Source organism: Microtus oregoni, unplaced genomic scaffold (genome assembly GCF_018167655.1).
Source record: "Microtus oregoni isolate MIOR12 unplaced genomic scaffold, Mior012 000001F_ref0000356, whole genome shotgun sequence".
Lineage (NCBI taxonomy): Eukaryota > Metazoa > Chordata > Mammalia > Rodentia > Cricetidae > Microtus > Microtus oregoni.
The window spans coordinates 1,313,156-1,336,671 of NW_024543060.1; the positions used below are offsets into that span (position 1 = coordinate 1,313,156).

Sequence of the window (23,516 nt, forward strand, 5' to 3'; positions counted from 1 at the left end):
TACAACCATCAACTAGTTACAGGCTCTCAGAAAATCAGTATGATGACCTGCCCTTTGTGTAAGGTGGGAGGACCACCAGAGCCCCAAGGCTTTAAAAAACTCAACAGAGGGCAGGAGATTGGGCACCTGCTCTCTGCATTCTAGCGCCCGTGTGTTCATTGTCCCACACCCATGTGCCTTACCAGCTGTGGTGATGCTTCCTGACTGTGCTTATCTGAGAAAAAGGATGTCCCTGAAGATGTGGTTAGTTCCGTCAGCGTGTTACCTAAAGGACAGGGACTCACTGAAGGTCCGTCAGGGTCATCAGAACTCAGTTATCCCAAAACTTCTAAAATTATTACCATGTAATTAACAAAACAGAGAATGTTTTAAATACAATACTGAATAATACTTAATAAGTGTTTATTATTCCTTACAGCAAACATACAATTAGATTTTTTTTTTTTTTGACAGAGTCTCCCTACACAGCCCTGGTTGTCCTGGTACTCATACTCACTATACAGACCGGGCTAGCCTCAATTCAGATATCTGCCTGCCTGTCTCCCAAGTGCTGTGTGCCACAACACCTGGCTCATTTATGTTTAAAGCATCATAAATCTTGTAAATGTCGGCCAGTGTACTACACATAATCAACCACGACTTACTCACTTGATGGTCTGATAACTAGTCTCTCACCTTTCAAAACGGCAACAGAGAGCAGTGATATATATAACATAGCAAAAGAAGCAGTTTATGTTTTAAAAAAAGTGGTCCATGAACAGAGGAAATATATTAGCGAAACTAAGCTGCCAGGTATATAAGTTCCTGCCAGTTCAATTCATCAAAAAGGACAGGAGACACAAAATTATTGGCTTACGGATGTGATGATTCAAGTTCAGAATGCAAAAAAAAAAAAAAAAACACTCAATTACACATCACTGTCAAACAAATACTTTATATAAGAAAAATTCCCTTTAAATATTTATATACATGTTACCATGTAATACTGTTAACCAAACCCATGGTTTATTAGTTTAAATAAGATTAAATAAGTGGCCCCAAATGTTGATTTCACAATGCCTAGATATTGCAAATCAAACTTCAGCATGGTATAATGAAGACACGGGTTCCTCAGACAACAGTAAGAAGGAGCGATTTTCAGGATGAGTTCCCCTCTCTAGGTCAGAGAGAGCTTTATTAAGTGGCAAGCGCTGTGTGGTTGTGCAGAAGCGCCAGTTTTGAAAACAAACACATTCAGAAGATCTGCTGCTCAAATAATATTTTTTCAAAACCTGGTGGAGGAGTATGATAAAATTCACTGAACTGGCAATCCAGAATTGCACTGTCATCAACTAGAAGAGAGAAAAAGAAAGAAACTAAGTTAGAAGCACATTCAAATGCACACAAAGTTATACAATACACTGTTTTCAGGCAGGGATGTAAAGCACCTGCTTAGCAACATTTCTGAGTTCCAGCACCACAAAACAATTTAATTATAAACTATTTTTTAATGTTATAATATTTTAATTTTTAAAATATTTTTTATGTGCATGGCTTACATGTATGTCTGTGTACCACTGTGTATGCCTGGTGCCCGAGGAAGCCAGAAGGCGGCACTGGATCCCCTGGAACTGGAGTTACAGATGGCTGTGAGTTTCCATTTAGATGCTGGGAACTGAACCCAGGTTCTAGCAAGAGCAGCTAGTGTTCTTAACCACTGAACCATCTATGCAATTCTTTTTTTTTTTTTTTTTTTGGTTTTTCGAGACAGGGTTTCTCTGTAGCTTTGGTGCCCGTCCCGGAACTAGCTCTGTAGACCAGGCTGGCCTCGAACTCCCAGAGATCCACCTGCCTCTGCCTCCCGAGTGCTGGGATTAAAGACGTGCACCACCACTGCCCAGCTATGCAATTCTTAATATCATATTAATTGTCAATAAGTGTAAATACACCTGCCATCTGGGCTATACAGTCTTTAAAAAGTTATTTTTTATTGTGTGTATGTATTTATGTGTGCATGACATGGCATTCTCTCACAAGTCAGAGGACAACTTGCAGGAGTCAAAGTTTGCCCTTGCAGCATATGGGTCCTGAGGATCTAACTTAACTGTCAGGGTTGGCAACAAATGTTTTCATTTGCTGAGCCATCTAGCTGGCCTTGAATTGCAAAATCTTTAGGTAAGAATATCCACAACAAAATCTGGCAAAACATACAAAGGAGGTTATCAAAACATTATTAATAACGATCCTAGCCACATATGGCGGTATATGTCTGCAGTCTCAACTATGTGAAAAGCTGAGGCAGGAGAATCTCCTGAGAGGACATCTGAGGCAAGGTGGTAAGACTCCATCTTTCTCACTAATTCTTACTCTCTCCCTTTTTGTTTGTTTTTTGTTTTGTTTTTATTTTTTGAGACATGGTTTCTCTGTGAACCAGTCCTGGCTATCCTGCTGTTCTGGAACTCTGTAGACCAGGCCAGCCTCAAACTCACAAAGATCTCTGTAGTAGTATGGGGCGGCAGGGCTGCGTCCCCCACACCCGGCCGCCCACATGGCTAGCTTATGCCCCGAAATAATTACACAGACACTGTATTCTTTCAAGCACTGCTTGGCCCTTTAGCTCCAGCACTTACAGGCTAATTCTCACATCCCGATCAACCCATCTCTAACAATCTGTGAGAACCGGTCTTACCGGAAAGATTCTAGCCTAGTCCATCCTGGGTTGGAGCTTCATCCCGGGAGCAGGGCATGGCGTCTCTCTCAGGCGTCTGTTCCCGAGAGAAGAGCTGTGAGTCTCTGAGCTCACTTCCTCTTCCTCCCAGTGTTCTGTCCTGTTTTCTCCTCCCACCTATCCTCTAACCAATAAAATGGGCCAGGGCAGTGCCTTTATTAGCCAATGACCTTCCTCCATCATTTCCCCTTTTTCGGTTTAAACAAAAAAAAGGCTTTAACATAGCAAAATTACATATAACAAAACAGTTATCAAGTAAAAGTTACAATAATCTTTATCATAACTAAGGAAAACTATAACTATAACTAACTATTCTTAACTCCATCAAAGACTCCAGAAAGATATATTACCTAAGTAAACAAGAACTAAGAAACTTCAAACTCTAGAAATGACAAAGACATCTCGCTGTCTGGACAGTCACCCAAAGTTCTTTTGTACCGTTGGGGCATCCATCTTCAGCCTTCAGGCCCATAGTATCCAGCAGACATATTCATCAAGCAGGAAATTCCAAAGGCAGTCACTATCTGCTTGTCCTGAAGTATGTCTCGCAGACTCTCTCATGAATCAGGAACCCAGAAAGATCATCTCACATTTAGGCAAGTTCAGTAGTCCTCTCTCTGCGGGTTCTCTGTTTCCAGTTTATGCAATAGTCCAGGCAAGAACAGTTTCTTGCACAAATGGCTATCAAACTCCATAAGGATCCTCTTCGATGCCCATCTTCCTCTTGAAGTAGATTGGTGCTGCCAGGAGCAGAGTGTCTCATTGTCATGAAAAGTCCTAAGTTATTAAAATATTTAAAATGCCATATTCTGTAATCTTTGAAAGACATGAAGAATGTCTATCTAAAATATATCTCTATATATCTAGAAAATCTAACTAACATGACTACAAGCTTTATTATTATCGATGATTATCCATTAACAACCTATATTTTTTAATTATACAGTACATATTTAAATGAACTACACAATCACAATACCTTAATCAAAATCAGAAACACTTATACATATAACAAAATTGACCTTAAATCTCTATCAATAAAGCAAAATCTATACTAATATAAATTATTCATATCTATATCATATCCCCCTTAAAATGTAAAAGGACGTTTATAAACCATATTTGGGAACATGGACGCAGTTTTTTCTCTCCAAACTGCTTCCTGCTGAATGGGGGCGTCGTTAATTAGGTCTTTCATGGCATAACCTGTGTGCTAATTTCATCTCAGTTGGCAGTTGAGCAAAGCAATTTTTTGAAGGCGTGCACAGGAACCATTCAGGAGGACGTGGTCCATCATACCATATCAGAGTAGAAGAAATGAACAGCGTCTCATCCTCTGTGAAAACAAAATAAGAAACTCCTTTCCAAAGTATCATATCCTTAGATACAAATTCAAAATATCTATGTTGGATTAGTTCAGCAGCATTTATAAACAAATATCTTTTAGTAGCTTTTGCTCTTTCCTCAGCATTCAAACAATTCAAAGAGAGCATAATAGCATACAGTATCAAAATTCTCTGTGTATTTTCCATCTTTGTGCAGCTGTGTTTTAACCTCTATTTTGTTTATTTTTACTTTTAACTCTTTGCTTTTTGAGACAGGTTCTCTGTATCTTTGATCTGAAGTAACTCTGTAGACCAGGCTGTCTTTGAACTCTCAGAGATCTGCCTGTCTCTGCCTCCCAGGCATTCGGGATTAAAGGTGTACACTGCTACACCTTGAACTCACAGAGATCTGTTTGTCTCTGCCTTCTAGGCACTGGGATTAAAGGCGTGTGTTACCACACACAACAACTCTCTTCCTTTTTTTGTTTTTTACTTTAAGAACTTCAACTTTTAGTCTGCATATATTTTTAACACACTTTAAACCATTTAAAAATTTTCTTTGTCTCTGAATCTCTCTTTACTGTATATCTCTCTTTTTCTGACCACATGAGTCTTTAATTTACCAAGTAATATCAGTAGGACTAAAGGCGTGGCTTTGCCAGCTAGATCCAGTCCATTCCTTAGCTTTCCAGCCTCATGGCGGATATACAGGCTGTAGCCATGTTTACTGCAACAACTGTATGGCATTTCAAGGTCCCTGCCAGCAAGTGAGCTACAACAGACAACACTCAAGTCCTCTCTCTCGGTAGCCGGCCCTCCTGCCTCAAACAGTCAGAGTTTGCCCTGGCAGGATGGCCCAGAAAGCCAGCATTTTTAAATGGTGCAGCTTTTTTCCTGCTACGGCTGAAAACCGAAAAGCATGCGCTCAGCTTTTCGTCAACACCGTTTAAGTGTTTCGTGGCAGGACCTCTTAATGAGCTGCAGGCTTTGCAGCTAAAGCTGAGTCAGGAAGCCTCTCTTAGAAGAAAGCGCATGCTTGCCTCTAGCAAGCAGAGCAGACCCGAGAACACAGCGAGTCTAGTTGCCATCAAACAAATCGTAGCACTTTACTCCAAATGGTCTATTCAAAAGCTCTGTCTCCTGCAGGAGTCAGACAGAGATCGCAATGGTGGCACAGCCCCAGGAAGTCGCGCTTTAAAATGACACAGCGTTTTTTCTGCTACTGTTGCCGAATCAGGAAATCTCTCTACAGCACGCCACCAACAGCAAAAATCTGTGTTAAACTCTCGCTCCCTTATTTTTAAGCCTTCTCAGGTTTTTAAAGTGGGTTTAGTTGTTCACACGTCTGGGCGCCAAATGTAGTAGTATGGGGCGGCAGGGCTGCGTCCCCCACACCCGGCCGCCCACATGGCTAGCTTATGCCCCGAAATAATTACACAGACACTGTATTCTTTCAAGCACTGCTTGGCCCTTTAGCTCCAGCACTTACAGGCTAATTCTCACATCCCGATCAACCCATCTCTAACAATCTGTGAGAACCGGTCTTACCGGAAAGATTCTAGCCTAGTCCATCCTGGGTTGGAGCTTCATCCCGGGAGCAGGGCATGGCGTCTCTCTCAGGCGTCTGTTCCCGAGAGAAGAGCTGTGAGTCTCTGAGCTCACTTCCTCTTCCTCCCAGTGTTCTGTCCTGTTTTCTCCTCCCACCTATCCTCTAACCAATAAAATGGGCCAGGGCAGTGCCTTTATTAGCCAATGACCTTCCTCCATCAGATCTCCCTGCCTCTGGCTCTCAAGTGCTGGAATTAAAGGCAGCACCTGGCTGACATATCATCTTAAATACAAACAATAATAATGATCTCTCAAAGTTATAAATATCAATAATCTCAAGTCTTTATTTGCCTGTTTTTCTCCATTTTATATGATGATGTACTACTTTATTTAAAATTTTTTACTTTATTTTATTATAATTATTTTCTTGTGGTTCAGTGGACAAAGTTCTTGCGTACAAACTCCTGGATCTGGGTCCATGAGTGGTGGTACACTTACCTATAATCTCAACACTGAGGAGGTGGAGGAAGGAAGATCATATGTTCAAAGTCACCCTCAGCTACATAGTGAGTTTGAGAACACCCTGGGCTACAAAGTGAGTTAGGACAGCGAGGGCTACACAGAGAAACCCTGCCTCAATAAATAAATAAGAGTAGAGAATGAAAGCAGACTATTCTAGGATTAAGGACGAGAAAAGATGCAGGACAAAGGGGAAATTAGTTCTATTTTTACCTTAAGTAGCATCAGACTATTAAAATAACTAGTTTAACTGGATTTATTCCTCAACCTAAACCATAAAATATTTTTTACATAAAATAATTTGCTTCATGAGCACTTTATATTTTGAAAGATTTATTATTTTAAATTGTGTGTGTATGTGTGTGTGTACACACGTCCACGCCTGTGGAGTCCAGAAGACAGCACCAGACCCCGTGACACTGCAGTACAGGCAGTTGTGAAGACAGCACCAGACCCCGTGACACTGCAGTACAGGCAGTTGTGAAGACAGCACCAGACCCCGTGACACTGCAGTTACAGGCAGTTGTGAGCCACCCAATATAGGTGCTGGAAACATAATCTGTGTCCTCTACAAGAACAGCAAGCACTCTTAACAGCTGAGTCAATTCTCCAGCTTTGAATAATTTTATTTCATACACTCACCTATATTAATTACCTATTCATTTTTTAATTTCTCAGGCTAACTTGTTTAAAATATTAAGCTACATTTAAATTCATTTAAATCAATAAAGAATTTCTTTTAAGCTTACTCAATAATGAAAGAACACTAACCTACACTAAATTTACTTATTTTTTATTTTTTTTTAATATTTATTTATTTATTATGTATACAATGTTCTGTCTGTGTGTGTTCCTGCAGGCCAGAAGAGGGCACGAGACCTCATTACAGATGGTTGTGAGCCACCATGTGGTTGCTGGAAATTGAACTCAGGACCTTTGGAAGAGCAGGCAATGCTCTGAACCGCTGAGCCATCTCTCCAGCCCTACACTAAATTTAAAAACACAATTTTTGTTTTGTTTCACTGAGACAGGGTCTCTCTCTATGTAGTCCTGGTTGTTCTGAAACTCATTATGTAGATAAGGCTGGCCTTGAGCTCAGAGAGGTCTTCCAGACTCTACCTCTCACACGCCAGGATTAAAGCTTGGGCCACCATGCCCAGTGGCACCCTTCTGTACTCAGTGGAACGCCATTGTCTTTCCACAGGGCCATGGGTAACTTGGACAGATACAGAGATTAGAAAGGCCCTGTGGAAAGACAATATGCAAACTCTCAAGCATTCTGTTATCCTAAAGATGAGTCCCCATCTCTCCGTGAGACGCTACCAATAGTGAGTGAATGAATCCGGAAGGGGAAGGCATTCTTCAGAGGTGTTCCATGGGTAAGTTCTAACCCACAGCCCATGCTATGTAAGCAACCCTAATGAAACTCAATGGGTCACAGCAGCAGCAGAACGAAAGTCATCAAAGTAGGAAGTGGACTTGCTGGGAAAAAGACTCAGTGGGAGGGGACAACAGAGGGTAATGGGGAGTAAAAATAATTAAATGCACATACATGTACATGAAATTAACAAGGTATAAAAAGGAAGGAAAGCACACATACTTTTTTGCATACAAAGATATAAAAGATAAAAATCACTGAAGATGAGTTTTTAAAAGAAAAGACTACTAGGACACAACTGAAAAGCAAATCACCAGCTTTGGTCATCATTAAATATTTATCCTCATGACTGCACCCATTCTCACACACTAGCCTACCATTGTTATAAAAGGTTAATAATAGCTTTTATTATAACCTAAATCTAAGAACTTACATAATTAAGGGAATATTTTAGACAGTAAACCACAGATATAAAAGTCATATATTTATTGATCTGAAGTTGTCAAGAGAAGTAATAAAAGCAGAATAAAATGATAAAGACATTAGTTACATTTTTTTCAAAGAGACAGGGTTTCCCTGTGTCTCTGGCTGGCCTGGAACTCAGAGATAGATCCATCTGCCTCTGCCTCCCAAGTGCTGAGATTAAAGGTGTATGCCACCTTGCCTGCCTGAAGGCCTTATTTTAAAGATAAGTATAAGATACTTACTAACAAAATGATGTGTCTGACTTATTCCTCAAAATAATCCAAGGAAGGAAAGAAGTATTGGGTGGAGGAAACCGTTGGGTGATCAAGTACCTAGGGCTCATTATAATATTCCCTTTACTTCTGTGAAAGTTTGAAATTTTGCATAATAAAAAACTGAAGGAATTAAGAGTCATGTACACTGACTGATTCTTAGGAACCAACTCATACAGAAATGATAGATCTTATACTTACTCATCTATCAAAGCAAAGCAGTTAATCAGAAACTATTCTAAGTTAAAATTTCTCTCAGAAGAGTGATAATGTTTGATTTTATAAAGACAAGAAATGCTCAATTCACATAAAATTCCCTAACTTCAAAATACCTGCTCTAACTTCATTTCCTGGTAATCAAATCTTCACTAATAATTAATAGAAAAAGATTTGTAAATTTAGTGACGTCTGAACTTTCTAGAACATAAAGCTACACCATAAGGGGCTGGAGGGATGGCTTGGTGGTTAAGAGCACTAGCTGTTCTTCCAAAGAACCAGGGTTCATTCAGTTCCCAGCACCCAGCTGGCAGCTCACAGCCATGTGTAACTCCAATTCTTCTGGTGTCCTCCATCACCAGGCACATGCGTGGTGCACAGATACACACTCAGTCAAAACACAGATCACATGAAATTAAAAACAAACAAACAAGTGATATAATAAAAGGGGACATGATTGTGGGTAATTAACTACCACTATATTTAACAAACTTTCTAATGTGTAGGGAATAAAGCTGGGTGGTGGTATATACCTTTAATCTCAGCACTTGGGAGACAAAGGCAGGTAGATCTCTGTGAGTTTGAGGCCAGCCTGGTCTACAAAGTGAATTCTAGCATGAGCTGTTGCACAGAGAAACCCTGTCTTGAAAAACAAAATAAAACTATATATATATATATATATATATATATATATATATATATATATACACACACATATGTATATATATATATATAGTGTGTGTGTATATATATATATGTATGGAATAAATATTATTTTTAATTCTGTAGAAATAATGTAATGGCCTGAGTACATTCCACATGAAATGTCCTTATTAGCAACTTGTTCAGACTTCTGAATGATAACTACAAAATTAACATAAAGCCAAATAACAGGTAACATATACCGACTAACAGATGAGTAATACATTAGCTTACCATACACAACTGGATACACTGTCCCTCGTATACCTGATGCTGGACAATGCATGTTTTTCCCATTCAAATACACATTTAATTCTACATGGTCATATGTGATACCCTATGAAAGAAAAAAGTAAAGGATAAAGATATAAACGTTGCACAGAAACCCAAGTAAGCTACAGCACACAGAAGCTAAGTGTGGGGTCACAGAAGCTTTGATCAGGGCTGACGATCTGGCAGACAACTTTGACTAAAACATTACTAGTGATTATTGGGGAGGGAGGCTTACAATGCAAAATTCCAGTTAGAGCTAAAACAAACATAAGAGTTTAAATTATAGTATTATATTTGGATAACCTGGGTTTTATTATTTAAATAGAAAGAGTAAGTCCATATGTCATGAAGACTATTTTATAAAGAAAACCCTGGTCTTTCTCTAGAATTTTATCTGATGGGGAAAACACTGTTCCCATTAGGGACTACCTGCCAATCTTTTCAAACTATGAAGAGGTGAAATAATACTTATTATTTTAAATATTATTTAAAAAAATAATATTTATTTTTTTAAACTTTAATAATTTTTAACTTAAAAATATTTTTTATTATTTTTGTTTCTGGTTGTGAATGTTCACACATGCGGGTAGGTATCCAAGGAGGCCAGAAAAGGGTGTTGAATCCCTTGGAGCTGGAGTCAGAGGCAATTGTAAGCTACCCCAATGTGGGCACTAGGAACTAAATCACGTCTCTAGAAGAGCAAGTGCTCTGACCCACAAAGTCCCCCCAGACAAGCTGTTTCTAAGAAATCATGTATTTCTATCTTTTTACTCTGGTCTCAAGGTAAAACCAATATGTACAATTTAATATGAATGATGATGGCTATCCAGTTAAAAACAACAGTTTAAAAGACTTTAAACACCAGGATAAAGGGCACTGCTGTATATACTGATGACAGTTACAGGGTTGCTAAGCATGTTGAGAAGGTGCTGGAGGTCAACTTGAGACAGCTGCACTGTGAGGCATTGGCTGGGCATTTCACACTTAGTCATTCAGTGCTCACAAGACAGTGAGATCCACGTAAGAGATGGGGCAGCTCAAGTGCAGTAACTCACCTGGGCTTGCACAGCTAGAAAGTAGGAGAACTGAGATTTGACCCCTGAGGTGGGCTTCAGGACACTCTAATTCACCATGCCATATACTACTTTTCTTTAAAACTTTGTACAATTTGGAATCCTTAGTCAGAAATATGAAATGCTCCCAAACCTGAAGCCTTCTGAGTCCTAAGACTACACTATTATACAACACACGGAAAATTTCAAAACTCATCTCATATGATGGATCACAGTCAAAACAAGGGCATACAAAAATACTGTGCAAATTAGGCCACCAAAATGGCTCAGCAGGGGAAACGTACTTGCCACAGAATCTGAGTCTGATATTGGACCAAATGGTAGAAGGAGAAAACTCCTACAAGTTGCCCTGTGATGGCCACCAGCTCTATGTGACGTGCTAGCAACCCCATAATACAATGCTAGCAACCCCATAATACAATGTAAATAAAGTTTGAAAAACCTTACAGCGGCTGGGCATGGTGGACACACCTTTAATCCCAGCACTTGGGAGGCAGAAGCAGCTGAAGCTGAGTTCCAGGACAGTCAGGGCTATGTTTTGAGATCCTGTCTTTAAGTAAATAATTAATTAAAAAAAAAAACTACAGAGATGCTCAGTGGTCACACTAGCTGCTCTTGCAGAGGACTGGGTTTAGTTCCCAGCACCCACGCTGGCAGCTTTAACTCAAGGTCCAGGGGATCTGTCACCCTCTTCTGGCCTCCACGGGTACCAAACATATACATGTGCACATGCATGCATGAAAAACACCCAGACACATAATAAAACAAAACAAAATATGAAGTAATAAGGGCCACGGCGGGGCTGCGTTCCCAGCACCCCGGCCGCCTGCTCGGCTAGCTTATGCCCCAAAATAATTACACAGACACTGTATTCTTTTAAGCACTGCTTGGCCCTTTAGCTCTAGCACTTACAGGCTAATTCTCACATCCTGATCAACCCATCTCTAATAATCTGTGAGAACCGGTCTTACTGGGAAGATTCTAGCCTATGTCCATCCTGGGTCGGAGCTTCATAGTGTGCGTCTGCCTGGGAGCTGGGGCATGGCGTCTCTCTGAGGCGTCTGCTCCCTAAAGGAGAGCTGTCAAGTCTCTGAGCTCACTTCCTCTTCCTCCCAGCGTTCTGTTCTGTTTACTCCTCCCACCTATCCTCTAACCAATAAAATGGGCCAACGCAGTTCCTTTGTTAGCCAATGACCTTCCTCCATCAAAAATATATAGTACAAATTATCTCCCAGCTGAGTATATGTGGATTCCATGCTTACCCTTCCTTGGGTCCCATCATATCAAGAACTCTGTGTATATATAAAAATCCCAACATCAAACAAAACCCTGGAGCTGGACCTCTAGTCAAGCATTTCAGATAAGACATATTGAACCTAGAGTTACTAACTAGTGGCAACACCGAATCTTTGTCTTGAAAAGTTAAGAATAGAAACACTATGGTCTGGGGAGGCAGCCTAGTGTATGTGAGACCTGAGGTTTGAGACCCAACCCAACAATAACAGCCGTATTTTAAAAAGAAAGCATAGAGGTCAGAGAGCTCTTCCAATTGATAAACCACAAAACAAACGGACAAAAAAACCAAGGAGCAGATTGCTTTTGTGGATTTCTGGTAAGTCGGTATGGACCAACTATAAAGACACGACTCAGATGCTTTCTAGGACAATGACTTCATAGATGCGTACCTAGGTAAGTCAGAAAGGTTCCGGAGAGTCAGTGTAGTGAGGGCTATAAGGATTATTCCAAGTTTAGCAATGCTAAAGAACAATGGCTTTAGAGCTGGGAACGTAGCTCAGCTGGCAGAGAACTTTTCAGTCTGTCCAAAGCTCAAAGTTTGATCCCCAGCACCACCAAAACTGGGTGTGGTAGTGAACGCCTGCAAGTCTAGAACTTGGGGTGAGGCAGTCTCTCAGAAGCTAAAAGTTATCTTATGTAGCTACTGAGCAAGTTTGTGGCCAGCCTGAGCTACATAAGACCTTCTCTCAATAAATACGCAAATACACACCGAATGATTGATTTCAGGCAGAGTCTCACCCAGGAGCTGTGGCTGGCCTAGAACTCCCTACGCAGAGCTTAGGCTGGCCTTGGATTTGAGGCGATCCTCTTATATCTGTCCCTCCAGTGCTGTGGTTACAGGTGGGAGCCATCAATCCTACCTTAAACTATGACTTAGTTACAGCTTCTGTTTCATTTTAGTTTAAAAACACTGAAAATGCATTTGTCATTTTTTTTTTGTCAATAGGTCTGTTCTCATTTTCAAAAAATTCAAAACATAAATTACATAAAAAAAAGAACGATGTGATCCTCTCTTTATGGGACTGTAGTTCAGGCACCCTTCACCACCTTGTGGCACCAAAATCCACTGCAAGTTAAGTTATGAACCAGGCAACTATCAGATAACAAATCTCAGAAAACTGAGGAGGATGTAAGAATCTCCACCCCCTACAGCCAAGTTCAGTTCAAGTATTGTTCAAACCTGGTCTTTTTCTTATATGACATCAAAACCAAGTTTGAGTCTGTCACAGTTGTCCCATAAAACCTAAGAATAGTTTCCTGTCTTATAATTGCTCCTTCTGCTGCCACTGTTGACAACGTTGAACACTCCAAGTGTTCAGATCAGGACGATGAAATGGTCAGCTTTCTTGAGTCTGCATATACTTAATGTTTTAGGTCTTTTTTTTTTTAAAAAAATCAGAATGGGCATGAAAACTCAGTCTAATAACAATGTTGACAGACTAGAGTGGCATTCTTAGATCTGTTCATTTGTTGTATCAGTCATCTCAATGAATAAGATGGTACAGGAAGACAAAATATGCATCAATTCAGTATCACAAGGAAGAAAACATGTTTCAATTTCATCTTTTATTATAACTACTTTGACAGCCTCAACTTGACAACAAAATTCTCTTTTAAGAAATAATCAGTTAGCTGGGCATGGTGGCAAACTTCTTTGATGTGTGCCAGCACTCCGAAGGCAGAGAGGCAGGTGGACTTCTATGATTTCTAGGCTAGCCTGGTCCACACAATGAGTTTCAGGCCAGTTAGGTAGGACTGCCTAGTGAGACACTACCCAAAAAAATTATTTCTATGATGCTCCATATTATGGATATCTGCTAATGACTTAACATACAAAATCAACTAGTCTTAGTTGCTTTCCATTGCTCTGATGAACACCGTGACCAAAGGCAACTTGAGGAGGAAAGGGCTTATTTCATTTTACAGCTTCCACTCCACCATGACGGGAGTCAGGGCAGGAAGGTGCAGCAGGAACAGAAGTAGAGGTATGGAGGAGTGCTGCTTACTGGCTTGCTTCCCATGGCACACTCAGCTTGCATTGCATACGAGATACATGGCCAGGAACACGTGTGTTGGAGCACCACCATCGCACAGCCTCAACTGAGGTTTCCTCTTCCCAGATGATCCAGGTTTGTGCCACGTTGACAAAACAACAAAAAACTAACCAGCATACAACTACTTTAAAAAAAGACAAGTAGATTTTATGATAGCTGATGCCTTTTGTTTCTTTTTCTTTAGTAGGTAGCCTTTTTTTTTTTCTCTCTCTCTTTTGAGACAGAATCTTGCTATATAAGCCAGGCTGTTCTGAAACTTCCTAAAACTACTCGCACCAACAACAACCAAAACTGAAACAAACAAAAAAACCTTTGAGACTGTGTTTTGGACAAGGTCTCATTATGTACCCTGGTTGTCCTGGAACTCACTATGTAGGGTGGGCTGTCCTCAAACTCATAGAGATGCCCCTGACTCTGCCTCCTGAGTGCTGGGATTAAAGGGGTGTGTCACCATATTCTGTTCTAAATCTTGGGATTTTTGAATGCAGTTCTTTGAAAGGTTCTAAAAGTAGAGGCATTTAGCAAGATTAAATTTAACAAAGATCAATATTTGCAGTAAAATGTTGCAATTTCTAATGGTTCTGTATTAGTTAGAGTTTCTGTTGCTGTAAAGAGACACCATGACCAGAGCAACTCTATAAAGTAAAAACATTTAATGAGGTTGGCTAACGTTTTCAGAGGTTTAGTCCATTATTATCATGGTGTGACATGGTGGTGTGCAGGCAGACAGGATACTGGAGCTAAGAGTCCTGCATCTTGACCCAATGGCAACAAGAAGCTATATGAGTCAGTGGGCGTGGCTTGAGCAAGAAAGATACCTCAAAGCCTGCCTCCACAGTGACACACTTCCTGCAACAAGACCACATCTACTCCCAACAATGCTACACCTCCTAATAGTGCCACTCCTATGAGCTTATGGGGACAATTAACATTCAAACTAACATTAATAAACGTGAAATACTTTGAGAGACCTCTGGCCTTAAAAATACCTAACATAGCTGGGCACGGGGGGGGGGGGGGGGGGGGGGGAGGCGGCTTATGCCTTTAATCCCAGCACTCAGGAGGCAGAGGCAGGTGGATCTCTGTGAGTTTGAGGCCAGCCTGGTCTACAAGAGCTAGTTCCGGGAAAGGAACCAAAACCACAGGGAAACTCTGCGATGGCACACACTTTTAGTCCCGGCACTTGGGAGGCAGAGACAGGCAGGAACCAGTGAGTTCAAGGCCAGTCTGGTCTACAAAGCTAGTTCCAGGACAGCCAGGACTGTTACACAGAGAAAATCAGTCTCCAACCTGCCCCCTCTCCCCCAAAAAACCCCTAACATTCTGTAATATGATCAGAAAAACTTATACAATTATGTGCCAAGGTTTGTGACAGTAGGACACTGTTTAGCAGCCAATCTGTAAATGATCCTACTACATGGAAGTATAGGGTCAGTAACCCTCATGTCCTGGTGTGCCAGCGATTCCAGCAAAGACAGGGCAGCGAAGTGAGGTAGCGGTGTTTGGCAAGCAATCTATCTGGAAACGGCACTACCTCACTAGATCCAAGCACAGGGCTTTGAAATAAAAATCAAAACAGCTCGAATTTAGTCATTCACGGAGGACAGGACCGCGACCAGGAGACTCACCACTACATCGCCCTCCTGAGGAAGGCTGTTGGCTGGCAGCCTGCTCTTTTCTTCGTTGTTGTGGTACAGGGCTCCATCGTTTCTCATCACGAGACTATGCATGTCTCGGCCGAGAGGAATCTGGTTCAAGTTCACTTTCTGAGTTGCAACACCTATACCCCAGATTCCTAAAAATACAGGTCAGATACATCACAAATCTGAAGAACACAAACATTGAAGTTATTTCAAAAGGGAATAGCAACTCTTTTACTTCTCCCTCCTCCCCTCACCCCCCTCCCACTTCCAGTCAGGTCTCACTTACGTAGCTCTGGCTGGCTTGAACTAGGAGCTCACTAAGTTTACTGACTAAATTGGCCTTGAATTCAGAGAACTACCTGGCTTGGCTCCCTGGAGTGCTGGAATTAGGGGTTGAGTCTTAAGTAATTAAAGATATATCCTTGTTTGTTTGTTTTGTTTTTTTGTTTTTGTTTTGTTTTGTAAAACAAACCTTTTAAAAAAGCAGATTGCAGGGCCAGCCTGATGGCTCAGCAGAGAAAATGATAAGCCTGAAAACCTAACTTTATCCTCAGAACCCAAGTGAAAGTGGAAGGAAAGACCCATGGGTTCTCTAAAGCTGAACTCTGCTTTTCACACCTGCCCACCAGAATCACACACACAATAACGACAAAGTATACAATGTCCTCCATAGGGAAACTAGGAGGCTAAGAGTTGTACTGCTTAGGTTTAAACAATCACAGCTATGTTATCTTGGGTTACATACTTAACATAAAACTTAAATGTTTCTTCATTTGTTGGCTCTAATAGTACTTACAAGGTGTGGTGCTTAGAATGAGAAGGGCCCCTACAGGCTCACATATTTGAATGCTCAGTCTGCAGTTGGTAGATTGTTTAGGCAGTTTAGAAGGCCTGGAATGTGACTTTGTTGGAGGAGGTGTGTGTGGGGGGGGGGGGGGGGCAGGCTTTGAGGTTTCAAAAGCTCACAGCAGGCCTAGACTTTCTCTGCCTTCTGCCTGTGGATAAGATGTAAGCTCTCAGCTACTGTTCCAGCGCCATGCCTGCCTGCCTGCCTGTCACCATGCTCCACTCTGAAACTATAAGTCCCCATGCTCCATTCTCAAACTATAAGTCCCCAACTAACTACCTACTTTTATAAGCTGCCTTGGTCACGATGTCTCTCCACAACAATAGAAGAGTAGCTAGAACACAAGGTAAAGAAAAGACACAGGACTGCTCAAACACAGCACTTAGGATAGGTTACAAATTTTTGGTTTTTAATGAGCAAGTAAAGCTCACGCTCAATATTTAAAAAATGCTAGTTATTACCATTACTATTTTCTCTTAATTTTTTTTAAAGCATTGTAGGGGTGGGAGTTCAGCTTTGTGGTAGTCTTGGCCTTGGACTCAATTCCCAGCAAAACACGCTCTCTTATTCTTTCTCCCTTCTCTCTCTGCTGTTTCTGAGAAATGGCAGGTTACTGTCTTTAGTTATATTTATAATGAGTGACAAGTACACATGCTATAAACAACAACACAAAGGTTGAACATGAAGAAGAGACAAAATAATTTTCCCAATGCTGGGGCTCTAAATCCAGCACCTCACATAACACTAAGTAAGTGCTCTACCACCAGATTGTATCCCCAGAAGCAGGTATTCTTTTCTCCAGCCAAACAAAATATCTAGTGTCCTGGACTTTTTCTCAAGCTGCTACCTTTCAGTTTTTATTAAAAAAGAAAAATCAGAAGAAACACATGGAAGGAGGTATGAATTCAATGCTATGAATACTTCCTAGATTGTCTGACTCCATCAGAAAGTCTGATGCACACATGTCTGGATTTGGCTATCTTGATATCAGAAATACGTAGACCTATGAATAATTCTTCTCCCCAAAGAGACAACAATGAGAATGGCAGCAGGTGATAATATTTTCATGACATTTGCAGGCAGGATTCTGCTGTCTCCTTATTCCAGCAGAACCGTGTACAGGATTACTAACACTTCTTACTAGATTTAAGGCTCAAACACTATTTACTTCTTTTCAGAAGAAAATATATATTTGGGAAGACAACAGTAATTAGGACAGTCCACAATCAGTGAGGTATCTTACAATACAGCACAGTGGACAGACTTGGATTTATGCCATTCACTTAAAACAAAACAAAACAAAACGAAAAACCCAAACCAAACAGTATGAAACTAGTTTAAGAACCCAGCTCCAGAAGCACTGTGCTGTCCAGGGAACAGACTCAGTTATCCCATTATAGTCTTCTTGTTCTCCACTTATGTCACCCATGGAGACTTCCCGGCTTTTCTAAAAACAAAACCCACTAGGTCCCCATATGTAACTCTGCTACAGTTATGATCCTAACAGTCATACAGGCTTGCCATACAATTCAAGAAACTCCATAAGACTGCAAAAGAGAAGTCTATGGTTTAGATGTGAGGTGTCCCTCCCAGTGCCCACATAGATCCCTGCTGGTGGATTCAATACAAGGGGTTAATCCCTTGGCACTATTAGAAGGTGGGCAGTGGGGCGTGTTTGGGAGGAGGACGCTACTGGGAGCACACTCTGGAGAGTCTTGTCCCCGCCACTCTCATGTCATTACTGTTTCCGGGCTCTCATGGAGTGGGCAACTCCGCAACACCGCAGCCTTCCCCCAGGATCTTCTGTCTCCTGTGACTGGGAACAACAGAGCCAGTGACCATGAACCTCAGAAATGGAGAATGAAATAAATCTTCCTCTTAAGCTGTCTCCTGGGGTGGGGTGTTGCAAAGTCACAATTTAGCAAACTGGCTAATTTAACCTAGATCACAAAGAGGGAAGACTTAGGCACTTAAGAAAGAGTGGGACTTTTTCTTAATCGTCTCTTGAATTTTTCATAATCAAAATTATTTTTAATATGCAAAATAACTGACTTTTAATAGTTAAGTACAATTATAAATCATACTAACCAGTAGACTGGATTTTGAACTCAAAGTAGCTTTTGTTCTGATGTAAAGGTGCACTGGCTAAACACCCTCCGGTGCCACAGATTCTTCTTCCATTTTTCACAATGACAACATCTGTTCCTAAACAAAACACAGATACCAACCACGGTTAATATGTGTACTGTGTGTGTAAAAGAGGGGCCGGGGGTGAGGAGAGGGAGGTAAGTCCACAGGTGTGGTTACTAAAGGTCATTGTCAAAGGTCCACCTCCATAGCTTCCCACCCTACTTTGGAGATGGAACCTGGAGGTCACCAATTGGTTAGACTGCTGACCACTGAGTCCTTGGACCTTCTCGTTTTGGCCAATCAGTGCCTCAATTACAGTCATGTACTGTCATGCCCAGCTTTCTGTGTGGGTGCTGGAGAGTCCTAACACAGCAAGCACTTTACCCATGAAGCCATTGCCCCAGGCCCTGTTCACTAATTCAGTCAACAACAACAAACCAGGAATAATATAAGTCTTTTCAAATATGGCAAATATTGATAAATTATTTTAAATACTTAATTTTCCACTTTTAAGAGACTGATTATATACACTATTCATTTATAGCGAGTCTTTTTCAATTAAGTTGTTCCAAAAATAAACTAAACTATGCTGAATATTTAAATTATTTGTAAGGGGTCAATGAGATAGCTTATGCCACCAAGCCTGATGACCACCTGAGTTTGTATGCACCCCCATAAATGCACACAAAATAAATAAAATGTGAAACATTTATAAGTAAAAGGAAACTAATTTAATTTTTAACCAATAAACAGACTTTAACAATTTTCATTTAAGCTGAGCCAAAAACACTTAGTATATTGGTACAATTTTCAATTCTAACCAAACGAATTAAGACAATCTATTACAAGACAGCAGAAGGTCTACTAGATAGCAGCCATTAGCCGCCAGTCTGATACTGGCTGGAGAGGTCGAGTGAAAGCAGAGTGGGGACAGCTATGATGGAAGGGACAGCTTCACGCTGATGGCTGACACTGCACAGAGTGGGGACAGCTATGATGGAAGGGACAGCTTCACGCTGATGGCTGACACTGCACAGAGTGGGGACAGCTATGATGGAAGGGACAGCTTCACGCTGAAATGGCTGACACTGAACAGGACTTAGTTTCAGGATCTTGACATATTCACTAAGAGAGCTTCTGTTAGCGTGTTTTGTTTGTTTGAGACAGGGTCTCTCTGTATTGCCTGTACCAGCCTCAGACTTTTGACTCCCCTTCCTCGCTCTCCTGAACGGGATTACAGATGTGTGCCACAGAGTCCCACTATAAATAAGATCTTACCATCATTAAACACACTTTATTTTCAGAGAAAATTTTAGTTTCATCTCAAACAACTTCATAGATAACAGCAAGAAAAATACTGCTTTTGAAATGTGGACCTACTAGTACTTTGGTTCTGAATTTTAGCTTAGGAAAGCAAGCCCATCTGCGATCATGAAGAGCCGGCACAATTCCTATGTGTAAGATAAATCCTTTAACATTAATACACGTGACTTCCAAGGTCTGTGGCCATTAGATCTCCTCACCTGTGATAAAGCCATAAGCCAAGCAGATACAAGTATTAGGACTAGGTGGCACGCCTCCAGAAGGGGCTATAAAGCTAGACAATAGTAATAAAAGGCTGAGTTCCTACTTAACGACAGTCTAAACTGGTCCTTCTAAGATCAGACACTGTTAAGGGTAAGTACATTTTTTTTATTTGTTTAATTAAAAATATTAAGGGCTAACACCTTCCACAAAGCCTGAGGAGACCTGAGTTCAACCCCTGGAACATATGCAGTAGGAGAAAGCTAACTCCTGTAAGTAGTACTCTGACCTCCATGTACACATGCACACACACAGTTTATAAAATGTTAAAACCCAATTTCTGAGCTGGAGAGATGACTCAGCAGTTTTAGGCACAAGCCACCAAGTCTAACAATCTTCCATGTGTTGGAAGGACAGTACCCTTCCAATCCACACAGAAGGAAGACAGGTAGGAACCTGGAGACAGGAACTGAAGCAGAGGCTATGGAGGAGCTCCGCTTACTGGCCTGCTCCTACCAGTTTGCTTTCTTTTGCAACTTGGGACAACCTCTGCAGGGCTGATGTCACCCTGCCGTGGGCTGGGCCCATTCACAACAATCACTGGTCAAGAAAAAAAAAAAGGTGTGTGTGTGGGGGGGGGCAACAAACTTGCCTACAGGCAATCTGGATGGAGGCATTTTCTCAGCTGAAGGTCTTTAGCTTGTCCCAAATAACTTTAGCTAGTCTCAAGTTGCCAAAATAAATAACAATAACAAAACAGAACCAGAATAAATACTGTCCCTTTCAAAATAGGTACCTTGAAAGGCATGCTTTTCTAAAAGACTAATTTACAATTAAAAGAACCAATGACAATATTTACAAAACTCCAAAATGGCCTTAAGTAAGGCAACAACGTTTGTAAATTTTCTAAAACAAAACAAAAACAGGTGGGGAGGTGTCAGGTGGCAAAGGCAGCAGATCTCTTTGAGTTCAAGGCCAGCCTGGTCTACAAGAGCTAGTTCCAGGACAGACTCCAAAGCTACAGAGAAACCCTGTCTTAATAATAGTAATAATAATAAAGCAATCAGGTTGGACACAGTGGTACACACCGGTAGTCATAGATACCTGGAATGTGGAAGGCTGAGCTGGCAGGGTGGCTTGAGCCCAGGAATTGGAAACAACTTGAGCAATATAGAGAGACTGTCCCCTTTAAAAACAAAACAGTAGCAGCAGCAACAACAACAACAACAAAACCAAATAAACAAACAAAAAGGAAAACAAGCTTGAAACAAATAAAAGCCCAAATATATTCTTTAGGTTATATAACTTCTCCATATCCAAATGCATACAATATGTTTCTCATCTTTCCGACTTAAGAGCAACTCACACTTGAAGTATTCTCCTAGTTCAACACTCCTCTTTCTTTTCATTGTGGTTCTCATAGCAAGTTTTTCTGGGTTTGAAGAATCTGAATTTACTGGAAGACAAGTTAAAAAAAAAAAAAGCTTCCTTTCTGGGTTTGAAGAATCTGAATTTACTGGAAGACAAGTTAAAAAAAAAAAAAGCTTCCGTGGGAGGAAAGAAATTGGAAGCTGGTATCTCTGTACTACGATCAACACCTGAGGGTGCTAGATAGGCCTGTAGACAGAAACAGCAAACTGATTCAACACATTAATTAGTTCTTCCTAAAGATGGAGACCAGAGAGGAGGAAAGTGCTACAGAACAGACGGCAGGGCAGGGCTCGAAGGTCCACTATAGTCCTCTACTGTTATCACAAAACAGTACCTCATCAGCACCTTTGTTCAGTGGTGGGGAAATCAACTAGAAACGCTTCCTGAAAGGAAGTACAAGATCTGAACATCCACCACCTAGAGGGATGGGAAAGAAAGAGTTCAGCGGAGTGGTGGTGCACACCTGTAATCCCAGCATTTGGGAGGCAGTGGCTGGCCGATCTCTGTGCGTTCAAGGCCAACCTGGTCTACAGATCAGTACCAGGATAGCCAAGACTACAAGACACACCATCTGGAAAACAGATGGTCTGGAAAACAAACAGAGATTAAAGGTATTTATTAAGTACTGAGATTATGTACGATGCTAGAGACTTTAAGAATTAAAGTACTGTAAATTTGTAATAGTATTGTACAAGACACTAAACAATGACTGCATATAGTATTGCGATAGAAAACAGCATGGGCAATGTTCCCAGAATTGTGGATTATCTGGGCAGAAGAGAGTTTTGCTATACGTATTAAGAATGTATGCGTTCCTCAAATACACTGTCCTTTAGACAGTGAGGTATTTGGGGAAATCGAAAGTACATTGGTTTATTGTAATAATACACACAAAAAAGGCAGTACTCTAACTGAAATAATTATACCAGGAAATCTCTCCTGCCTGGACAATATTCCAGAAGCTTGGAAATATATGGGGGGGGGGTGTCTAAAATGTGAAGTAATGGTGTGTGGGAAAAGATGCTACAGAGGGGGAGAGGAATGTTGGATGAGAAACTATTAAGTCATTGGGAACTGGAAAGAAAAAACGTAGATGAGAAAAAGCAAGGCGCTGTTCTATTTTGCAATCGCTTGATCCGATGGCAAGAGGAGAGAGTCAGATGAAATTACAGCGATCCCAACAGTGACTAAGGAGTCCAGCCATGGAGATTTTGGTGGGAGTGGTATGTTAGGACTTGAGGTGCTACTCCTGCCTCCTGCAACCGGCCTTGTTGGGGCTTCAGGAAGTGAGGTACAGAACAAGCTTCAGCCTATACGTGATAGTGCTGAAGACAGGATTCTGCAAACGCTGGGTGACACCCGACACCCGGGCACGGATGGAGGGCGCCCCCGCGTTCTTCACCTGGGAACACCTGACTGCTCAGGAGGAGATGGGGCCCCGGGTCCGATGGCCGCAGCCAGCCAGGCCACAGGGTGTTCGGGTGGCGGCGTGGTCACGTGGTCCCCGCCCCCCTGCCCTCCGCCCCCACGGGCCGTTGGGTCCGGTTGAGAGGCCCTTACCCATGTGCTGCGTGTCCAGCTGTACGGCCGGCATCTCCTTGAGAGGAATGTGGCCGGTCCCGCCGTCCCTGCAGCAACGCAGGCAGCACCACGCCGACGCGGCCATGGCGTAGCTACACAGCCCCGCCGCTCCGCCCGCGCCCGACTGTTTCTGGGTCGCGGGAGCTTCGCAGCCCGCGCAGTTACGCGTCGGCGGGGAGGCGAAGCCGAGGTTGAGGCAAGGCCCCCCGGCCAAGAAGAGAGGACCGCCCGGCAGGGAGGGGCGGGGCGGGACCGGGAGGTGGGCGGGGCCAGCTGCCGACCGGCTGAGGGAGGGCGTGGCGGGCGGGCAAGGCGGTGTCGGGAACTGAACGGAGCCGCTGGCCTGACGGACGGGGGAGGGCGGGGCCAGTGACCTGACGGACGGGGGAGGGCGGGGCCGGTGGCCTGACGGCGGGGAGAGGGCGGGGCCGGTGGCCTGACGGACGGGGGAGGGCGGGGCCAGTGGGCTGACGGACGGGGGAGGGCGGGGCCAGTGAACTGACGCCTGGGTGAGGGCGGGGCCAGTGAGCTG

At 42.1% G+C, this 23,516-nt stretch overlaps 1 protein-coding gene across 1 annotated transcript; it reads right to left on the minus strand.

The window, feature by feature from the left end:
• Window positions 1-376: 376 nt before the first annotated feature.
• On the minus strand, window positions 377-23,242 carry Spryd7 (SPRY domain containing 7). Its single transcript, XM_041671036.1, has 5 exons — window positions 22,964-23,242; window positions 18,407-18,523; window positions 15,457-15,623; window positions 9,367-9,469; window positions 377-1,331 (listed from the first exon to the last, which is right to left on the minus strand). The coding sequence occupies exons 1-5, from the start codon at window positions 23,067-23,069 to the stop codon at window positions 1,234-1,236; spliced, it is 591 nt and encodes a 196-aa protein (XP_041526970.1). The 5' UTR covers window positions 23,070-23,242; the 3' UTR covers window positions 377-1,233.
• Window positions 23,243-23,516: the final 274 nt, after the last annotated feature.

Bases quoted from the DNA above. Each gene is read 5' to 3' on its own strand.
- Spryd7 (XM_041671036.1), bottom strand. From the start codon at position 23,069: ATGGCCGCGTCGGCGTGGTGCTGCCTGCGTTGCTGCAGGGACGGCGGG. The intron at 18,524-22,963 runs GTAAGGGCCTCT...TGTTTTGTTTAG, and splicing joins GCTGGACACGCAGCACATGG to GAACAGATGTTGTCATTGTG. The intron at 1,332-9,366 runs GTAAGCTAATGT...TCTCTCTTCTAG, and splicing joins AGTGTATCCAGTTGTGTATG to TTGATGACAGTGCAATTCTG.